Source organism: Poecilia formosa, unplaced genomic scaffold (genome assembly GCF_000485575.1).
Source record: "Poecilia formosa unplaced genomic scaffold, Poecilia_formosa-5.1.2 Scaffold90, whole genome shotgun sequence".
NCBI lineage: Eukaryota > Metazoa > Chordata > Actinopteri > Cyprinodontiformes > Poeciliidae > Poecilia > Poecilia formosa.
In genome coordinates this window covers 181,921-195,657 of record NW_006800029.1, presented here as the reverse complement: position 1 = coordinate 195,657, position 13,737 = coordinate 181,921, and the positions used below count along the sequence as shown (strand labels likewise).

The 13,737-nt window shown below is 38.7% G+C and overlaps 1 protein-coding gene across 1 annotated transcript in view; it reads left to right on the top strand.

The window, feature by feature from the left end:
• The window catches only part of grm7 (glutamate metabotropic receptor 7), a 107,381-nt gene extending 94,247 nt beyond the window's left edge, over window positions 1-13,134 (top strand). Inside the window, exons 9-10 of the mRNA XM_016674121.1 lie at window positions 6,822-7,074; window positions 11,999-13,134. Coding sequence (XP_016529607.1) covers window positions 6,822-7,074; window positions 11,999-12,048 — 303 coding nt within the window. The 3' untranslated portion in view covers window positions 12,049-13,134. The remainder of the gene's footprint in view (window positions 1-6,821; window positions 7,075-11,998) is intronic.
• Window positions 13,135-13,737: the final 603 nt, after the last annotated feature.

The following is a 13,737-nucleotide window of genomic DNA, read 5'->3' as shown; positions in this document are numbered from 1 at the left end:
TTCATGAGCTGGTCATATTTTTACATATCCCTAAAAACTATGTACCTTATTCCTGCTAAAATACTGTACAACAGCACAAAACCTTCATTCAATAATCGTCCTTTTCACATGATCAATGTAGTAGTTGACTAGTTGTCCACAACACCAGGCTCAGGATTGTTGTTTGTTATACTACTAAAGATTATTTTTAGTTGATCCTTCATATTCTAAAGTTTAGACACTGTCATGTGTATATGTTGAAGACGCTATTCTATATAGCAATACGTTTGTCAAACTAAATGGTCCAACCAAAACTGTTCAATACCAGTTCAATACATTTGCGAATATTTACACACGTTATTACTTGATTACAATTCAGAAGATTGAATATTGATGCAACATAGTCCTCATCTCTCTTGCTGGATCATCTGGTTGCTCAACAGACTTCTCCTCTTTCTGTTGTTCTGCCTTTACAAGGCGTTTGATCACTGCTCCTGTTTGCTTGACGTTTGTCAAAATTACGACATGAATTAAAAATAAAATCAATCTAATCATGATGATTGGAAATTGATTCACTATGACCCATGTCTGAAACTCAATTCAATGAAAGACAGAGTTCAACCCCTGCCTCTACAACACATAAACAGTTTTGCTTATGGATAGCTTGCATTCAACCTTTTTGGACCTAGTTATGCTCAGTCAGTTACTCTGTGTTTTCAACTGTGAGAGCGACTGTGTTCTTCTTATTTTATTTTTTTTTTCTGAAAAGAAATTAGACTTATGTTGCACTTTTCTGACACGCTTTAAAACAAACTTCTCAAAATAAGTATAAATATATTCATTCAAGCCTTTAAAGCCACTGTGTCAAACCAGGATTTGGAAGAGTCGGGTGGTATAATAAAAAAAAAGAATTCCCTGAAGCACAGAGCCACTCAAATACAAACACCTTCAACAACTCTATTCTATATTTGCACCAAAGCTAATTTGTCATGAACACTTTAATACTTCCATAAAAACCGTTTGTATTTCTTCAGCTATGAAGGGCTCACAAAGACAAAATGTGCAGATGAAGATTATTAGAAAGTACTAATTATTCTGAAGACTATATATAGATATAATATATATCTATATATATATTTTTTTTATTTTATTTTTTTTTTTACTTTCATGCAGTGAGATGAGAGGTGCATCATCTAATTCCCCATTCTCTCTGCAAACAACTGCACTTAAGAAGAGCAGGACTTGACAGTTCCTCCAGAGCTTTGCAGTCTTTCTGTGTGAAATTTCCCTGTCTGTCACTTGATTTATGCATGAAACCCTGGGCTAACTGCAAGCAGAAAAGCCAAAAGCTGGTTTAGAGTAATGGAGAGAGAGAAAGGCTGTAGGTTTGATTTTAACCTGAGTCCTTATTTATTTATTTAGGACAAGAGAGTGTGACATTGGGTTTTACAGCTCTCCGAACTGCAAACTCAAATTGTGATGACCACCACAATTTTGTTGCAGCTTTTATTGTCAAGCTGAAAAGTGGAATGGACAGCAGTATTTTATTGATAGGGCTTTTTAAGAATACAAAATAAAAAATAAAAATAAATGCTTCATGCAAAAGTCAGCGGGTACACAAACATTCAGGTGAATCAGTTGGATTTGCTATCTGATGCAACTTGTATACAACCATGCAAAGTTTCTGTCTTGCAAAGCATATGGTAATTTATGTGCTGCATCAGTAAAACTCCCTCCTTCAGAAAGCGAAATTCAGGTTCTAAAGTGTTATTTAATTAAACGGTAGCTGCTGTAGTCTCTTTGAGGTAAATTTCAACACGAGAAGGTATTTAGTTATTATCCACCCAGAGAGGCTGTGCTGCCTTCCCACACTGCAAGAAACTGATAGCACTTGATCAAACTGATTGATTATCAGGGTTGTTGGTTTGGATGTAATCCTCAGCTCTGCAATCTTGCTCTATTTTCATTTCAATAGAATGTCAGCTTTTGGAGGACATTCCACAGAGACGGATAGCTTCCTCCTCCGCTGCACCAGTACAAAATCCATTTTAAAAAGGGTTTCGTTTTCTCCAAAGCATTGTATTTTAATCAGCATTCCTTTATTGAACGTCCTTGAACTTGACGCTCAAGGATTTGATTGACTATTACTGATTATCCGTTTCCTGCCATCTACAGTTTTGTCTGATTTAAGTTTTCTTTCCAATAATCTTTCTGCAAAATATACAAATTAAACTAAACTGGTAATATAATTAATCAATAAAAGTAAACTAATTAAAACTACAAATGTACTACCGTTTGATTATTAGCATGTGTTCTGAAATTGTATCTAATAAATAATACACTTAAAATAAACCACTTTAAAGACTTTGCTGTCTTCCTCTTGATACAGTCACATTTTGAAAAAATGGTAGGTTTAATTTTTCATGCATTTAATGGACAGAAAAAAAAAAGTTGTTTGAGTTGTAGTCGATCTCCCAGTCAATGTAAATTGACAGGATAACGATCACAGACTATGTTCTTATATCGACATCAGTGTAAACAAAACTATGTTACAGTTATTAAAAGTTTGCAATGCAAAAGATGATGACTCACGGCGGTCAAATAACTTAGTGCCAGGCGTTCACTGCTCACTGGCTGGTTCCAGGACAACAATGCTCACAGAAACACCTCTGGTTCTGTGAACTTTAGCTCTGTTTGATCGACATCATCAGTACCTGGGAAGTACTCTCTGACGTCGGGCTGAGAAAAATACCCAAACATGTGGTGCAGCCAGATACCCTGCTTCCTCTAACGTAAGCAGCAAACAGCGGGTGCCTTCTCAACACAGGGCGTGCCAAACCCTTTGCTGCTGCCAATCCGATCCAGCCAACTGTATTTATAAAGCAGTTTAACAACCACAGCGGACTAAAGTGCTGTTCGGAAAATTAAAAACGAAATAAAAGAGTAAAATACAAGAAAAGATTTAAAGACATAGGAGAGTTATGCAATTACAACAATTAGAAAACAGTATAACACAAATAAGAGTAGTACATTCAGCGTCTCCCTGGGGGTGAGGGTGTAAGTGGTACCGCAAAAAATAAAAACATCACCTCTGTCCTTTTCTCGTTAAAATTTATAAAGTTTATAGCCCTAGTTTATAGTTGCAAAAAAGCAATACAAAACTCATTCAGTGTGTAACTGAGTGGAAAAAAAAGGGAACTTTTTTATTTTTTTATGCCCCTGCCCCGGGCGACTTTTGTCCATATCAAAAGCCACTACTGGAAGCACGAACATAAACCTCAGAGCATGCAAACCATTTTCTTTTAACATGACTGTCTAATTTAAATACCCAGTGATGTAAAAGGCAAAAAATAAATAAATAAAAAATTAAAGAGGATTAAGTGAACTCTATGTCATTGGTATTTACACAGCCTTTCCTTTCTATTAGGTAGTTACTCTGAATGGAAAGGCTTGTGATACTTAAATTTTGAGTAGGTTCAAGATTTTACAAGTCTGGCCCCTTTTGCACTAGTTATTAACTTCAGCCTCTGGGTCCATTCTATCTAAATTACACCAACGAAGACTCAAAGAGCATTATCTAGTGGGAGGAAGACATTCACTGCTCGTTGTGTAACCTTTTATCAGGACCTCTCTTCAAAACTCGTTAACTATCCCTCTCAGGTGACTTACTCAGCTTGTTTTGACTTTTACTGACCTACACCAACAAGTGCTCGGGGAGTTAATATGTCACAATCCCTTAAAGCACTGCTCCTAAAAGACACAGATGGGGCGGGGGGTGCAAACCCAGGAGAGCCCATTCACACAAAAAAGCATTGTCTGCAATATGTGACGGGGTTTTGCAGCACAAAAGCCACCAAGAGTTATTCATGACATGAGCTGGTTTTTAAAAAGTAGGCCACCCAAAACAACCAGAGACATCCAGGTAGCTGAGTGGAGACTGCAAATCCCCTGGATTCATTATTTAAGCATGCTCTGACGGGCCAGAGAGCATCCTAATTGTCACTTACTGAATCAAGTCGTTATCACTGTGTGCATTTATAGTACTAAACCATACTCAACTAAATTGCCTTTGCAGTGCGTGGGTCCCGGGTGGGTCTAATTATGAGAAACACCCTCATCAGCTTTTTTTTTTTTTTTTTTTTGCAGAAATGGAAGCCGCACGCTTTGTTGCGGCTCAGTGTTGGCATTTGGTTTGTCAATGAGATGTAAAATTTAAAAGCAGGCGTTTGATTCCTGATGAGGACTTTAATAAATCATTACAGCGTCTATAAATAAATAGAGTGTTGCCGAGGAGTCATGAAAATGACTTCATGTAATTATTTATGTTAAAGCAAAAAGAATTAATTATGAATGTTCTGTGACAAGCTAAACATTGGAGTGGTAGCTGTGAGGAGGCTATGAATTTGGGTCAAGCTCACAGAAGGAGCACTAAAAAAAAAAAAAAAAAATCCTGTCTCTGTGATTAGAGACGGTGAGAAAAAAGGATTTGCACTGGTATGTTTACATGTTTGTGTGTGTGCCTGTGCTCATGTGTAGCAGTATTAACAAGGGTGAAAGCCCATATTCTCACATTTGTATTTATTTGTTTTATTTTGCTGCTGTTTAGACATTTTGGCTTGAGTAATGAGAGTAAGCACGCACTTATTGTTCACACTGTTTGGATTTAGTTCGATCATAAACTCAGGTCTGATAGGGGCCAGCAGTGCAGGTTCTAAGGTATCTGCTTGTTTTTAAACCGGTTGCCTGCTACCAAGCATAAAAGAACAAAAACAATTCTCTGCTCGATAGCTTGTGTATACCCTAAAATTTGACCATAAGTTAAAACCAATTTAAAGCTAAGATATTGCATCCTTTCAGCATGAGAGCAACAGAACAGAGTGCACTGTGACATTTATGTAGTTATAAATGCATGGTGTACCAGGCAGATCACTGCCTCTGAAGTTGTTACACAGCCAAGCGGGGAAGCTGTGAAAGGAGACACGAGAAATTCATTGCACCGGCATGTTGATGTTAGGCATCTGATGAGTTTTTTTTTTTTTTTTAGATTAAAAGACAAAAGCATGCCTCACATGTAAATGACACTAGTGTGATCAAAAAATTATCATTAATGATATGTACCAAAATAGATTGTATGCAAATGGTGACATTTCCCCCCCTCTTGCTGACTCAATGAGCATGTTGCCTTTGCAAATACGCAGTGGTGGATAATGTGTTTACAATTGTACGCTCATCCCATTTTCCGTTGACTGACGGAGAGGCGGTGTACAAGTGATATCTGCTGCTTTCAAGTGCAGTAGATTAGTGAGGAAGCTCTTGAAACAATAATGCCCTCTTCTTGATGCTATTCCTCCTCCTCTAGGACACTTAAAAGTAAGGAGGGGGATCTCACACGTCTGCCGATGCTAGGTCTCTACGGGCTCTCTGCAGAATCGACATATTTTAATGAAGTTGAAGTTTAAAATTCAAGATATGGGGCTGATATGGGTTATGCAATCCCACAACTACAACTTACCATTGTAAAATAAAGTATGAGTCCTTTAAAAGAAGGTTGTGCTGGGAGCATCCGATTGCACATGACTGGAGGCCTTATAAATAATCTGTTTTTGATTAACTGTGGAGTGTTGGTTTTTTTTGTTTCAGGGTGCTGCAGACGGTGTGTTGAAAGCAGCAGAAGAAAACAAATGTTGACCTGCTGTGTACTGCAGAATCAGCTTCCCTAGGTCCGATTTAGCCTTTTATTGTACAGCACAAGAATATTCATTAAAATGCAGCCAGCAGCAAAAAACTGCTGGTTGAGGAGTCACTGTTGCAAAATAGAACATGGGAAAAGGAAAAGAGTGTGCATCCTGTCAGGAAAGGATCTTTATCTGACAGTGTGGCCCATCAATCAAGTCAAAAGGAAACGGAGTGATTCGACAGAGGTCATGTAAGGGCATTTTTCATACAGTCATGGCAGTGCTACTGCTATTGGCTTTTAAAGCCCTCAGTCTTCTCGGTCGTGAGTGAGTAGCTGCAGGTCAGGCTTTAATAAAGGCTTCTGCATCTCTGCTGAATGCATCACTGCTCCCGTGTGACACACAAATAATAACCATGCCAGAGTATAAAAAAAACCCTGAACTTTATTACAAGTGTATCACTTCTTGTGATATCAAAAATTGTCCCTTCTTTGCAGGTGCAGATCAATAAATAAGAACATCAAAGTTAATTTATAAGAGGAATCCAATTCAAAATTAAAACTAATTATAGATTCATTGCACTCAGAGCAATGCATTTCAAGTGTTCATTTAGATCATCATGACTTTCAGTCCACAGTTCATTTTATCAGAAAATTATAACAATATAAGGCTTAGTGGAAGAAAAGGAAAATAATAATAATAATAATAATAATAAAATAAATTAAGATAAAAGATAAAGATGTACACGTGTTGTATAAAAAGGTGTAATGAATCTATAAGATGTATAAGTTAAATTATTTCAATTGAGTCACTGAAATAAATGGAATTTTTGTATATATATTTACACAAATAAAAAATGAACTTCTACAGTTAAGAAAGAAACAAACCGATAAGATTCTTCATTGCTGCAACCATGTTCCTCTTCCATGCTTTCAGACTGAATGCTGTTTTTGAACTTTATCCCTTGAGGACACTCAGGAATGAATGTGCAGATGTGCAGCATCCACTGATGTTTTTGTTTTGGCATTTTTATGGTATAGATTTGACACTTCTACCTACCTCAAAGAGTAGCCAATCAAAATTTGATTAATGTTACACACTTCGCTGAAGAGTAACAGATTCTTTTTTTTTTTCATGTATTCTTCTCTTGTCTGTTGTTCCTTCCAGCTGTACATTCAGACAACCACCCTGACCGTCTCCATGAACCTCAGTGCCTCAGTCGCACTGGGCATGCTCTACATGCCCAAGGTGTACATCATTATCTTCCACCCTGAGCTGAACGTGCAGAAGAGGAAGCGTAGCTTCAAGGCTGTGGTCACCGCTGCCACAATGTCATCCCGTCTGTCTCAGAAACCCAGTGAGCGGCCCAACGGCGAGGCTAAGACTGAGCTGTGTGAGAACCCTGCTGCTGACCCCATGAGTGAGTACGCAACATAAAGGTCGCTCTGTAAAGACTTGAAGACACCCAGGGTTTCTTAAGTTTATATTTATCTAAAATTTCTAAACATAAAGCCTTTTCTCAATGCTTTGTACTGCAGCTTGATAAAAGATTGTCACTGTAAAATATACTATGGGGGCATCAGCTAGTCTGAGATCATTGAACAATGCTGTGATTGGCTCGCCAGCCTAATGCCTGGGATGCGAACAAGACACAACCAACACACCTTTTCTTAGAGGCAGATAGTGAAATACTTCTTACTACCACCAATGAATGGTGTGAGTATGTAGGAAAAAAGCAGAATATGAAAGTTATGAAAATTTGATTGATATATCCATCCAAAATATACCAGTTCCAGCCAATAACAATGTTATAATCAAAATCATTTGGACATCCGCTTCACATTTTTTATATTGCAGCTTCTTGTTTGTCCTGAAAGAGTTAATGAAGGCAGTGATGGCAAGAAATGATACCAAACACAAATCCCCAAGAGTTCAGATCTGAGCTGTAGATCTGGATTAGATGTGCATTCGCCTTTCTTTTCTTTTCTTTTAAATTCTATCTCAGATATCCTCCATATTTCCTTTTCTTCGCTAGAAAATCCATTCCTCTGATTTAATTGGGTGCTGGAATCATATTCCATATCCTCTGCAGAGAGCCAAGTTATCTTAAATCCTGATAAATGGCAAGACCTTTTGCCCAAGTTCATGACAGCGAGCGTGGGAGAAGATGACGGCCTTGCTCTGAGGAGGATTTTTAAAAAAAAAAACAAGACCCTGTCACTGAAAAATGAGCCAGATAATCTGTTTCTGTTGCTGTGTGTTACTCATGCCAACCTTCAACTGAAACAGTAAGCATGATCCTATTAGCAAAGATAATACTGGGTATTAGTAGGTGAGCAAGGCAGCCTACGTATTTCCTTATTTGGATAGCGCAGCATTTGTTTTGGATGAGAAACGGATAAAAAAAAAACTAGAAAGAGTTTCAAAGAAAACTAAAAACCTGCATTTCAGACACACTTCCCAGAGGAAGCCGTTTGCTCATCTTTAACTGTCAGGGACGGAGACAGAGAAGATTGACAGCCCATGCAAATCTCACATCATGGCTTTCAAGGCCTCTCTCTCCCCCCCCCCGACGCCTCTAATCACGTCGAGCAATCATGGCGCCCACAGGTGCACCGTTCCCTCATCCGCTCTTTGAATTATCCTTCTGAGGAAGCAGATTTTTCAGGGAATTTCTCCAAGCAGTTGTCATACTCATCTGTTATGAGCACAACGCGTTCGGGTGTGTCTGTGCAATTGCGAGGGTGCATGTCTCGGCGCGAAGCAGGATGTGCGAGGTGAACACATGTAAGTCAGGGAGCTGGGCGAGCGTGTCAGGGGAGGGAGAACAGATCCCCGTGTTTCACACATGTGGCTCATTGACTGGATACAAACCCTGAACCGAGGGTAAAAATCATAACATCTGTTGCAGTAGCACATTAAAAAGTCCCCGAGCAGGACGTGTAACCTCTGGAGGGGCATCCCAAAAGTGCACAATGTCATCTGTTCTGTGTGTCTCTAACCTTCTGCCTCTGCTGCATGAATATTTCCTCGCCTCGTCCCCCTACCCTGCGCGATCTCTCCTTCTTTTCGCCCTTCTTTTTTAGCAACAGTGGAAGTGACATTTATTAATGGCGAATTTATGTGCATGACCGCCCTGAAACCTGAACTGTGCCTCGACCATCCCAGGAGACTGTCCGTCAATTCCTGTAACCGTCAGCGTGCCAACCACCTCCCCTCCAGCCCCCATCAGGCCGGCACGAGATGACTCAGAGTGATTTATAGAATTCGGAGCATTAGCAGTTTTGCAGATTTACACTGGTATTGATAAGGTGTAATATCTTCATGATTACGGCTCTCAGATAGAAGCATTTGCTCTGTAATTCTGTTGAATTGATTCTGTGTCGAGCACAATTTTTCCCAATGGGCATGTGTGTCTTTGTGTATGTGCATGCATGAGTGTGTGTGTGTGCGTGTGCGTGCACGTGTGTGTGTGGAGGCCTTAATTCTTTTTAGATTGAATTTATTCAGCAAGGAATAATGCTGTAATAAAACTGCGTAACAAAAGCCAAAATCATACATAATAGACGGTGCATGGTGAGACAACATAATAAGCTTTCAAATGTAAAAAAAAAAAAAAAAACAAATAATGGGATAGTAAAGGTAAATGAATCAGTCCTGGACCTGTAAACACGGACCAAAATGTCTCCCCCTTCAAAAATCGTCTTGAAGAGTTTTAATGGTAACCAGCGAGAGCCTGTTGTACACTTACTAATGTTTTATTCATCATACTTGCAGGCTCAGACTACAAAATCCAGCTGTAAAGAAATGGTGCGACTTTAATTGTGTAGCTCCTGGGGACTGGTTGCCATAGCAACATTAACACAGTAGAATGAGAATTAAGAGGAACGTGTGTGATGAAGGTTTACATGCCGACTGACCCGCCACAGACACACTTCATTGAACAAGCAGAACCGTATTGTGCCTTGCAAAAAAAGTATTTGTACCCCTTGAACTGTCCCGTTTTTTTTTTTTTTTTTTTACTGAGATTAAATATGATAAAACAACACAGTAGGGCACAATTGTGAATTATAAAAATAACTGCTCCATGCACACAGATCTGAATGTGAGGTGTACGTTTGTATTCAAACCCCAATTACTCTGACACCCTGGAATAAAACTGAGGACATGTTAATTCGTGTGTAACTTCATCTCAAAATAAATACAGCTGCTCTGTGGAAGCCACAGAAATGTGTTAGAGGACATTGGTGAACAAAAAGCATTATGAAAACCAAGAAACACAACAGACAGGTTTGGAAGAAAGCTGTTGAGAAGTTTAAAGTAGGGTTAGGTCAAAATGGACGCAGCTATATAGAGGCCAGTCCTGGAAACAAACATTTTGGAGGCTGTTAAAGACTTTAGAGTTGGATGAAGGTTCACCTTCCAGCAAATACAACAGCCAAAAACACGCAGCTCTGGAAGGGTTTAGTTAAAAATATATTTATATGTTTGAATGTCCCAGTCAAAGTCCAAACCTCAATCCAATTGAGATTCTATATAGAGATTTGAAATGGATGTTCACCAACACTCCCCATCCAGTCTGATGGACATCAAGACTTTCATTCTACACCAGTTTTCTCAAACTTCAGTCTGGTCTCCTGCCCCCCACATCCCTTTCCCAACACACGCACACAATCAAACATCCCCAAGGTGCAACAACGAAAGAATAATTCCGATTTATCATTTATTTATTTTAAATATTTTTGAGTTGACATTTGCCTTTCATAAAAACTAAAAGCCACCTTGATCTTTCATGTCTATTTCCAGGAATTAAATGTCAGTGTGTCTTGCAGCAACTGGTTACAGGCTTTTGCTTTTATTCTGACAAGGAGCTGAAGACTACTACATGTACGTGTACTGTAAGAAAGACTAAGCTCAAGCGCTACGTTTGATCACTTTGAGTACAGCTTCGCCTCCTTTGACAGTTAAAAACCTTTTGTTGTCAACCTTCTAGAAGTTTGTCTTCCATATTAAATCAGCTTGAAGACAGGCGAGTTTATCGCTCCCGAGGAATCTTATGTTCTCTGCATAAATGTAAAGGTGTAACACTACTTTTAGGTGTAACTGTAGCTGTTACCAATTAATAAAACAGGCAACACATTTTTGTTTAGGCTTGTTCATTGTCCTCGGAGTCGGCGCCTTTTGATAAAAATGTACAAAGTAATAGTTTATTTGTAAAATACTTTTAATTGCAGAAACAGCACAACGTGTAAAAGGCGGCTGTATCTGCTTTTGCACTGTTCAGTATTATTAAAGTATCAAATAATTTATTAGGTTAATAATTAATTGTTGAGATCCACCAATGAGAATGGTAAAATAAACATTTACCATAGTAACACTGGTTACTATTTCCTCAATATGGTTGCCTGCTCTGATGCTACAGTCTTGGTTTAATAAAATCAATACTGCAGTTGAAGTTCTTTCTTTAGATATCTTTTTTTGTAATGCTAAACTGGCATGGCAAATATAAACGAGCAGTTTCTCCATGTGTTATGCCTGGAGTGGCAAGATAGGACATGATAAAACAAAAGAAAAAACATAGAAGTGCAGCAATTAAATGTTGATAAACTCTTTGACTTAAGATAAAAACAGAACCAGTAGTTTTAAACATGGCGCTCACAACATTTTGAATGGTAATTGGTCTCCATAAGCTCACCTTCAACTTCTGATGAAAAGGTCCCTCACTGGAGCTGGTTGGGTGCGACAACCTGCAGCTTGTGTGTCACTGTTGGACATCATCAAAGGGGATATAAGAGCTCAAACTGGAAAAATCCATAACCTTAGAATCAACTTTTGGAGAGCACTAATTTCTTAAAAAGGTCACAATGAGCTTGAATGGCCTGAAACGATAACACAAAATATGCTTCCGCTCTCAAGGGCTGAAACTCAAATTGGTTCTCATTATGAAAGCTATGCGGCAGGACACACAAACACAAACGGCATCTGGGCGCTCAGCCATGTTCTGATCCGTTTCCATGGTAATGGAGACTGGGATCACATTGCATGCCCTAGCATTTGTTTGGTGCCCACTTTAGTGTTGTTTGTGATTTCTATCACTAGTTAACATCTGAAAATAGAAGCTGAATCTTTCCATGCAGGGAGTGCACACTGAAATGATATGCTAGTCCAGAAAATATTGCAACTGATTGCACACAGCTGGTGATAGGAATTCACTGCACAGCAGAAAGAATTCGCCAAAGTGAATGATGTCTGTTTACTATTGCGAGCGCCATTCCTTTCTGCGTTTTGCTTCGTGCGAGAACATCTCAAAATAAATCTATTTTTTTATCATCTTCTTTTCGCAGGTCAAGCCACAAAGAAAACTTATGTGAGCTACAACAACCTCAGGATCTGATCTGCTTAGAAACACTTTGTCCTCTGTTTGTGATCAGAAAAAAAAAATAATAATAAAAGCAAAGAAAGCTGTAGGATCCGAGAAAGAAAGACAGACAGAGAGCGCAGGCATCTCAGCACCACCTGCGGTACCTATGCACTCCAGGACTGTGGATGGCATCCAACCTTCATTCAGACATGATGCATGAGTCCTAACAGATACGAACAGAGCGCTGGGCCTGTGTGACTGTGTCGGAACCAAACCGCAGGTTGTAAACTTGTGATGTGGCCCTCTTCTCTTTGTCTGACGGGGAACGCATTGCCTGCTAAAAAAGGGGGTCACTGTGAAAGAGGACAAACACATAAAAATGGACCGTTGATCTGCTTCAAGAAATTTTCTTTTGAAATGTCATTAAAGCCATATTCTCTTGGGGTGTCCATTATCTGATTTCTGTTTTGTATTGTTTAAGTGATTTTTCTTCTGTGCCTCTTTTTTCTCTTGGAGTTGATTTAATTACCTTGAACAGCGATCTCTGCCACACATAGCATTTTGATTTGTCAACGTCAACTCAACTCAGTTCCAGATGATTTGTACCGAGTGATGGGCATTGTGAGTATATTTTCTTTGTAAATATTTGAGAGTATTTTCATGTTTGAAGAGCACAGAAATAGATATCCAGTCTTTGTTCAGTTGGATTTGGATGGTAACTAAAAAGCACCACAAAGTGTCCACTTTGCATGTGCCAATGTATGTCTGTTCTATTTGATGTAAACTAAACAAACAAACAAACAAAAAAAATCATAAGAAAAATAAATTCAGAAAATGATGATGAGCTTCTGCATCCTTCTGCGGTTTGTTTGTTTGTTTTTTTTCTTCTTTTTTTTGCTTTGTTTTTTTAATCTTTACCAGATGTGAATTTCGTTAGATTATGGAATATGGCTTTAAGGTGTAACTGGAAGCATGTTTGTTTTATATAGTTTTGTACTGGGTTTATTTTGCCTAATTAAAGTGTGGGAAACAGTCACATCGGAGCAATCATGCAAGTATGTTGTGATGTCTGTCAAATTACCAACATGTAATAAAATCATTTTGTTATTGTTTATACAATGATATTGGACAACATCATAATCTTTTTTTATGCATGTGCACAGGAGAGTCCCCCTGGACGTACGCTGCTGTGTGTTTTAGCTGGACATCTTGCAAAACGGTTTAAACTAGGGAGTGGATACGTACAAACAAGAGCTGCGGTGTTTGTTTCTGAAAGCTGATGGATATCCTACGTGCTGCTTGACAGTCTCAGCTCACAGTGGGACATATTAGTGAGCTCACTGAGCAGAAACAAAACCTGACGAGGAGAGGTTCTCCAGCATAATCTTTTTTTTTTACCCATATTGTCTTCTTGCAGCCTCATCTGTCTTTGTCAAATGCTCTTCTTTAAGGTATCACCGCCAATCACCCACGGTGACTTGAAAACCCCTCAGTCCTTTTCCAGATTTTGCCATGTCAGACACAAACTCTGTATTTGTTTTTTTGGGGAGATTATGTGTGATAGACCAACAAATATAAATCTGTGAAGTGGAAGGAAAGTGATTCATGGTTTTCACAATGTTTTACAAGAAAAAACTCAGAAAAAAATGCAGTCTCTCTGATGCAATTGTACCTGCAAGTCTTTTTTGTTTGTTTTATATCACTTTAACATTATCTGTTCTT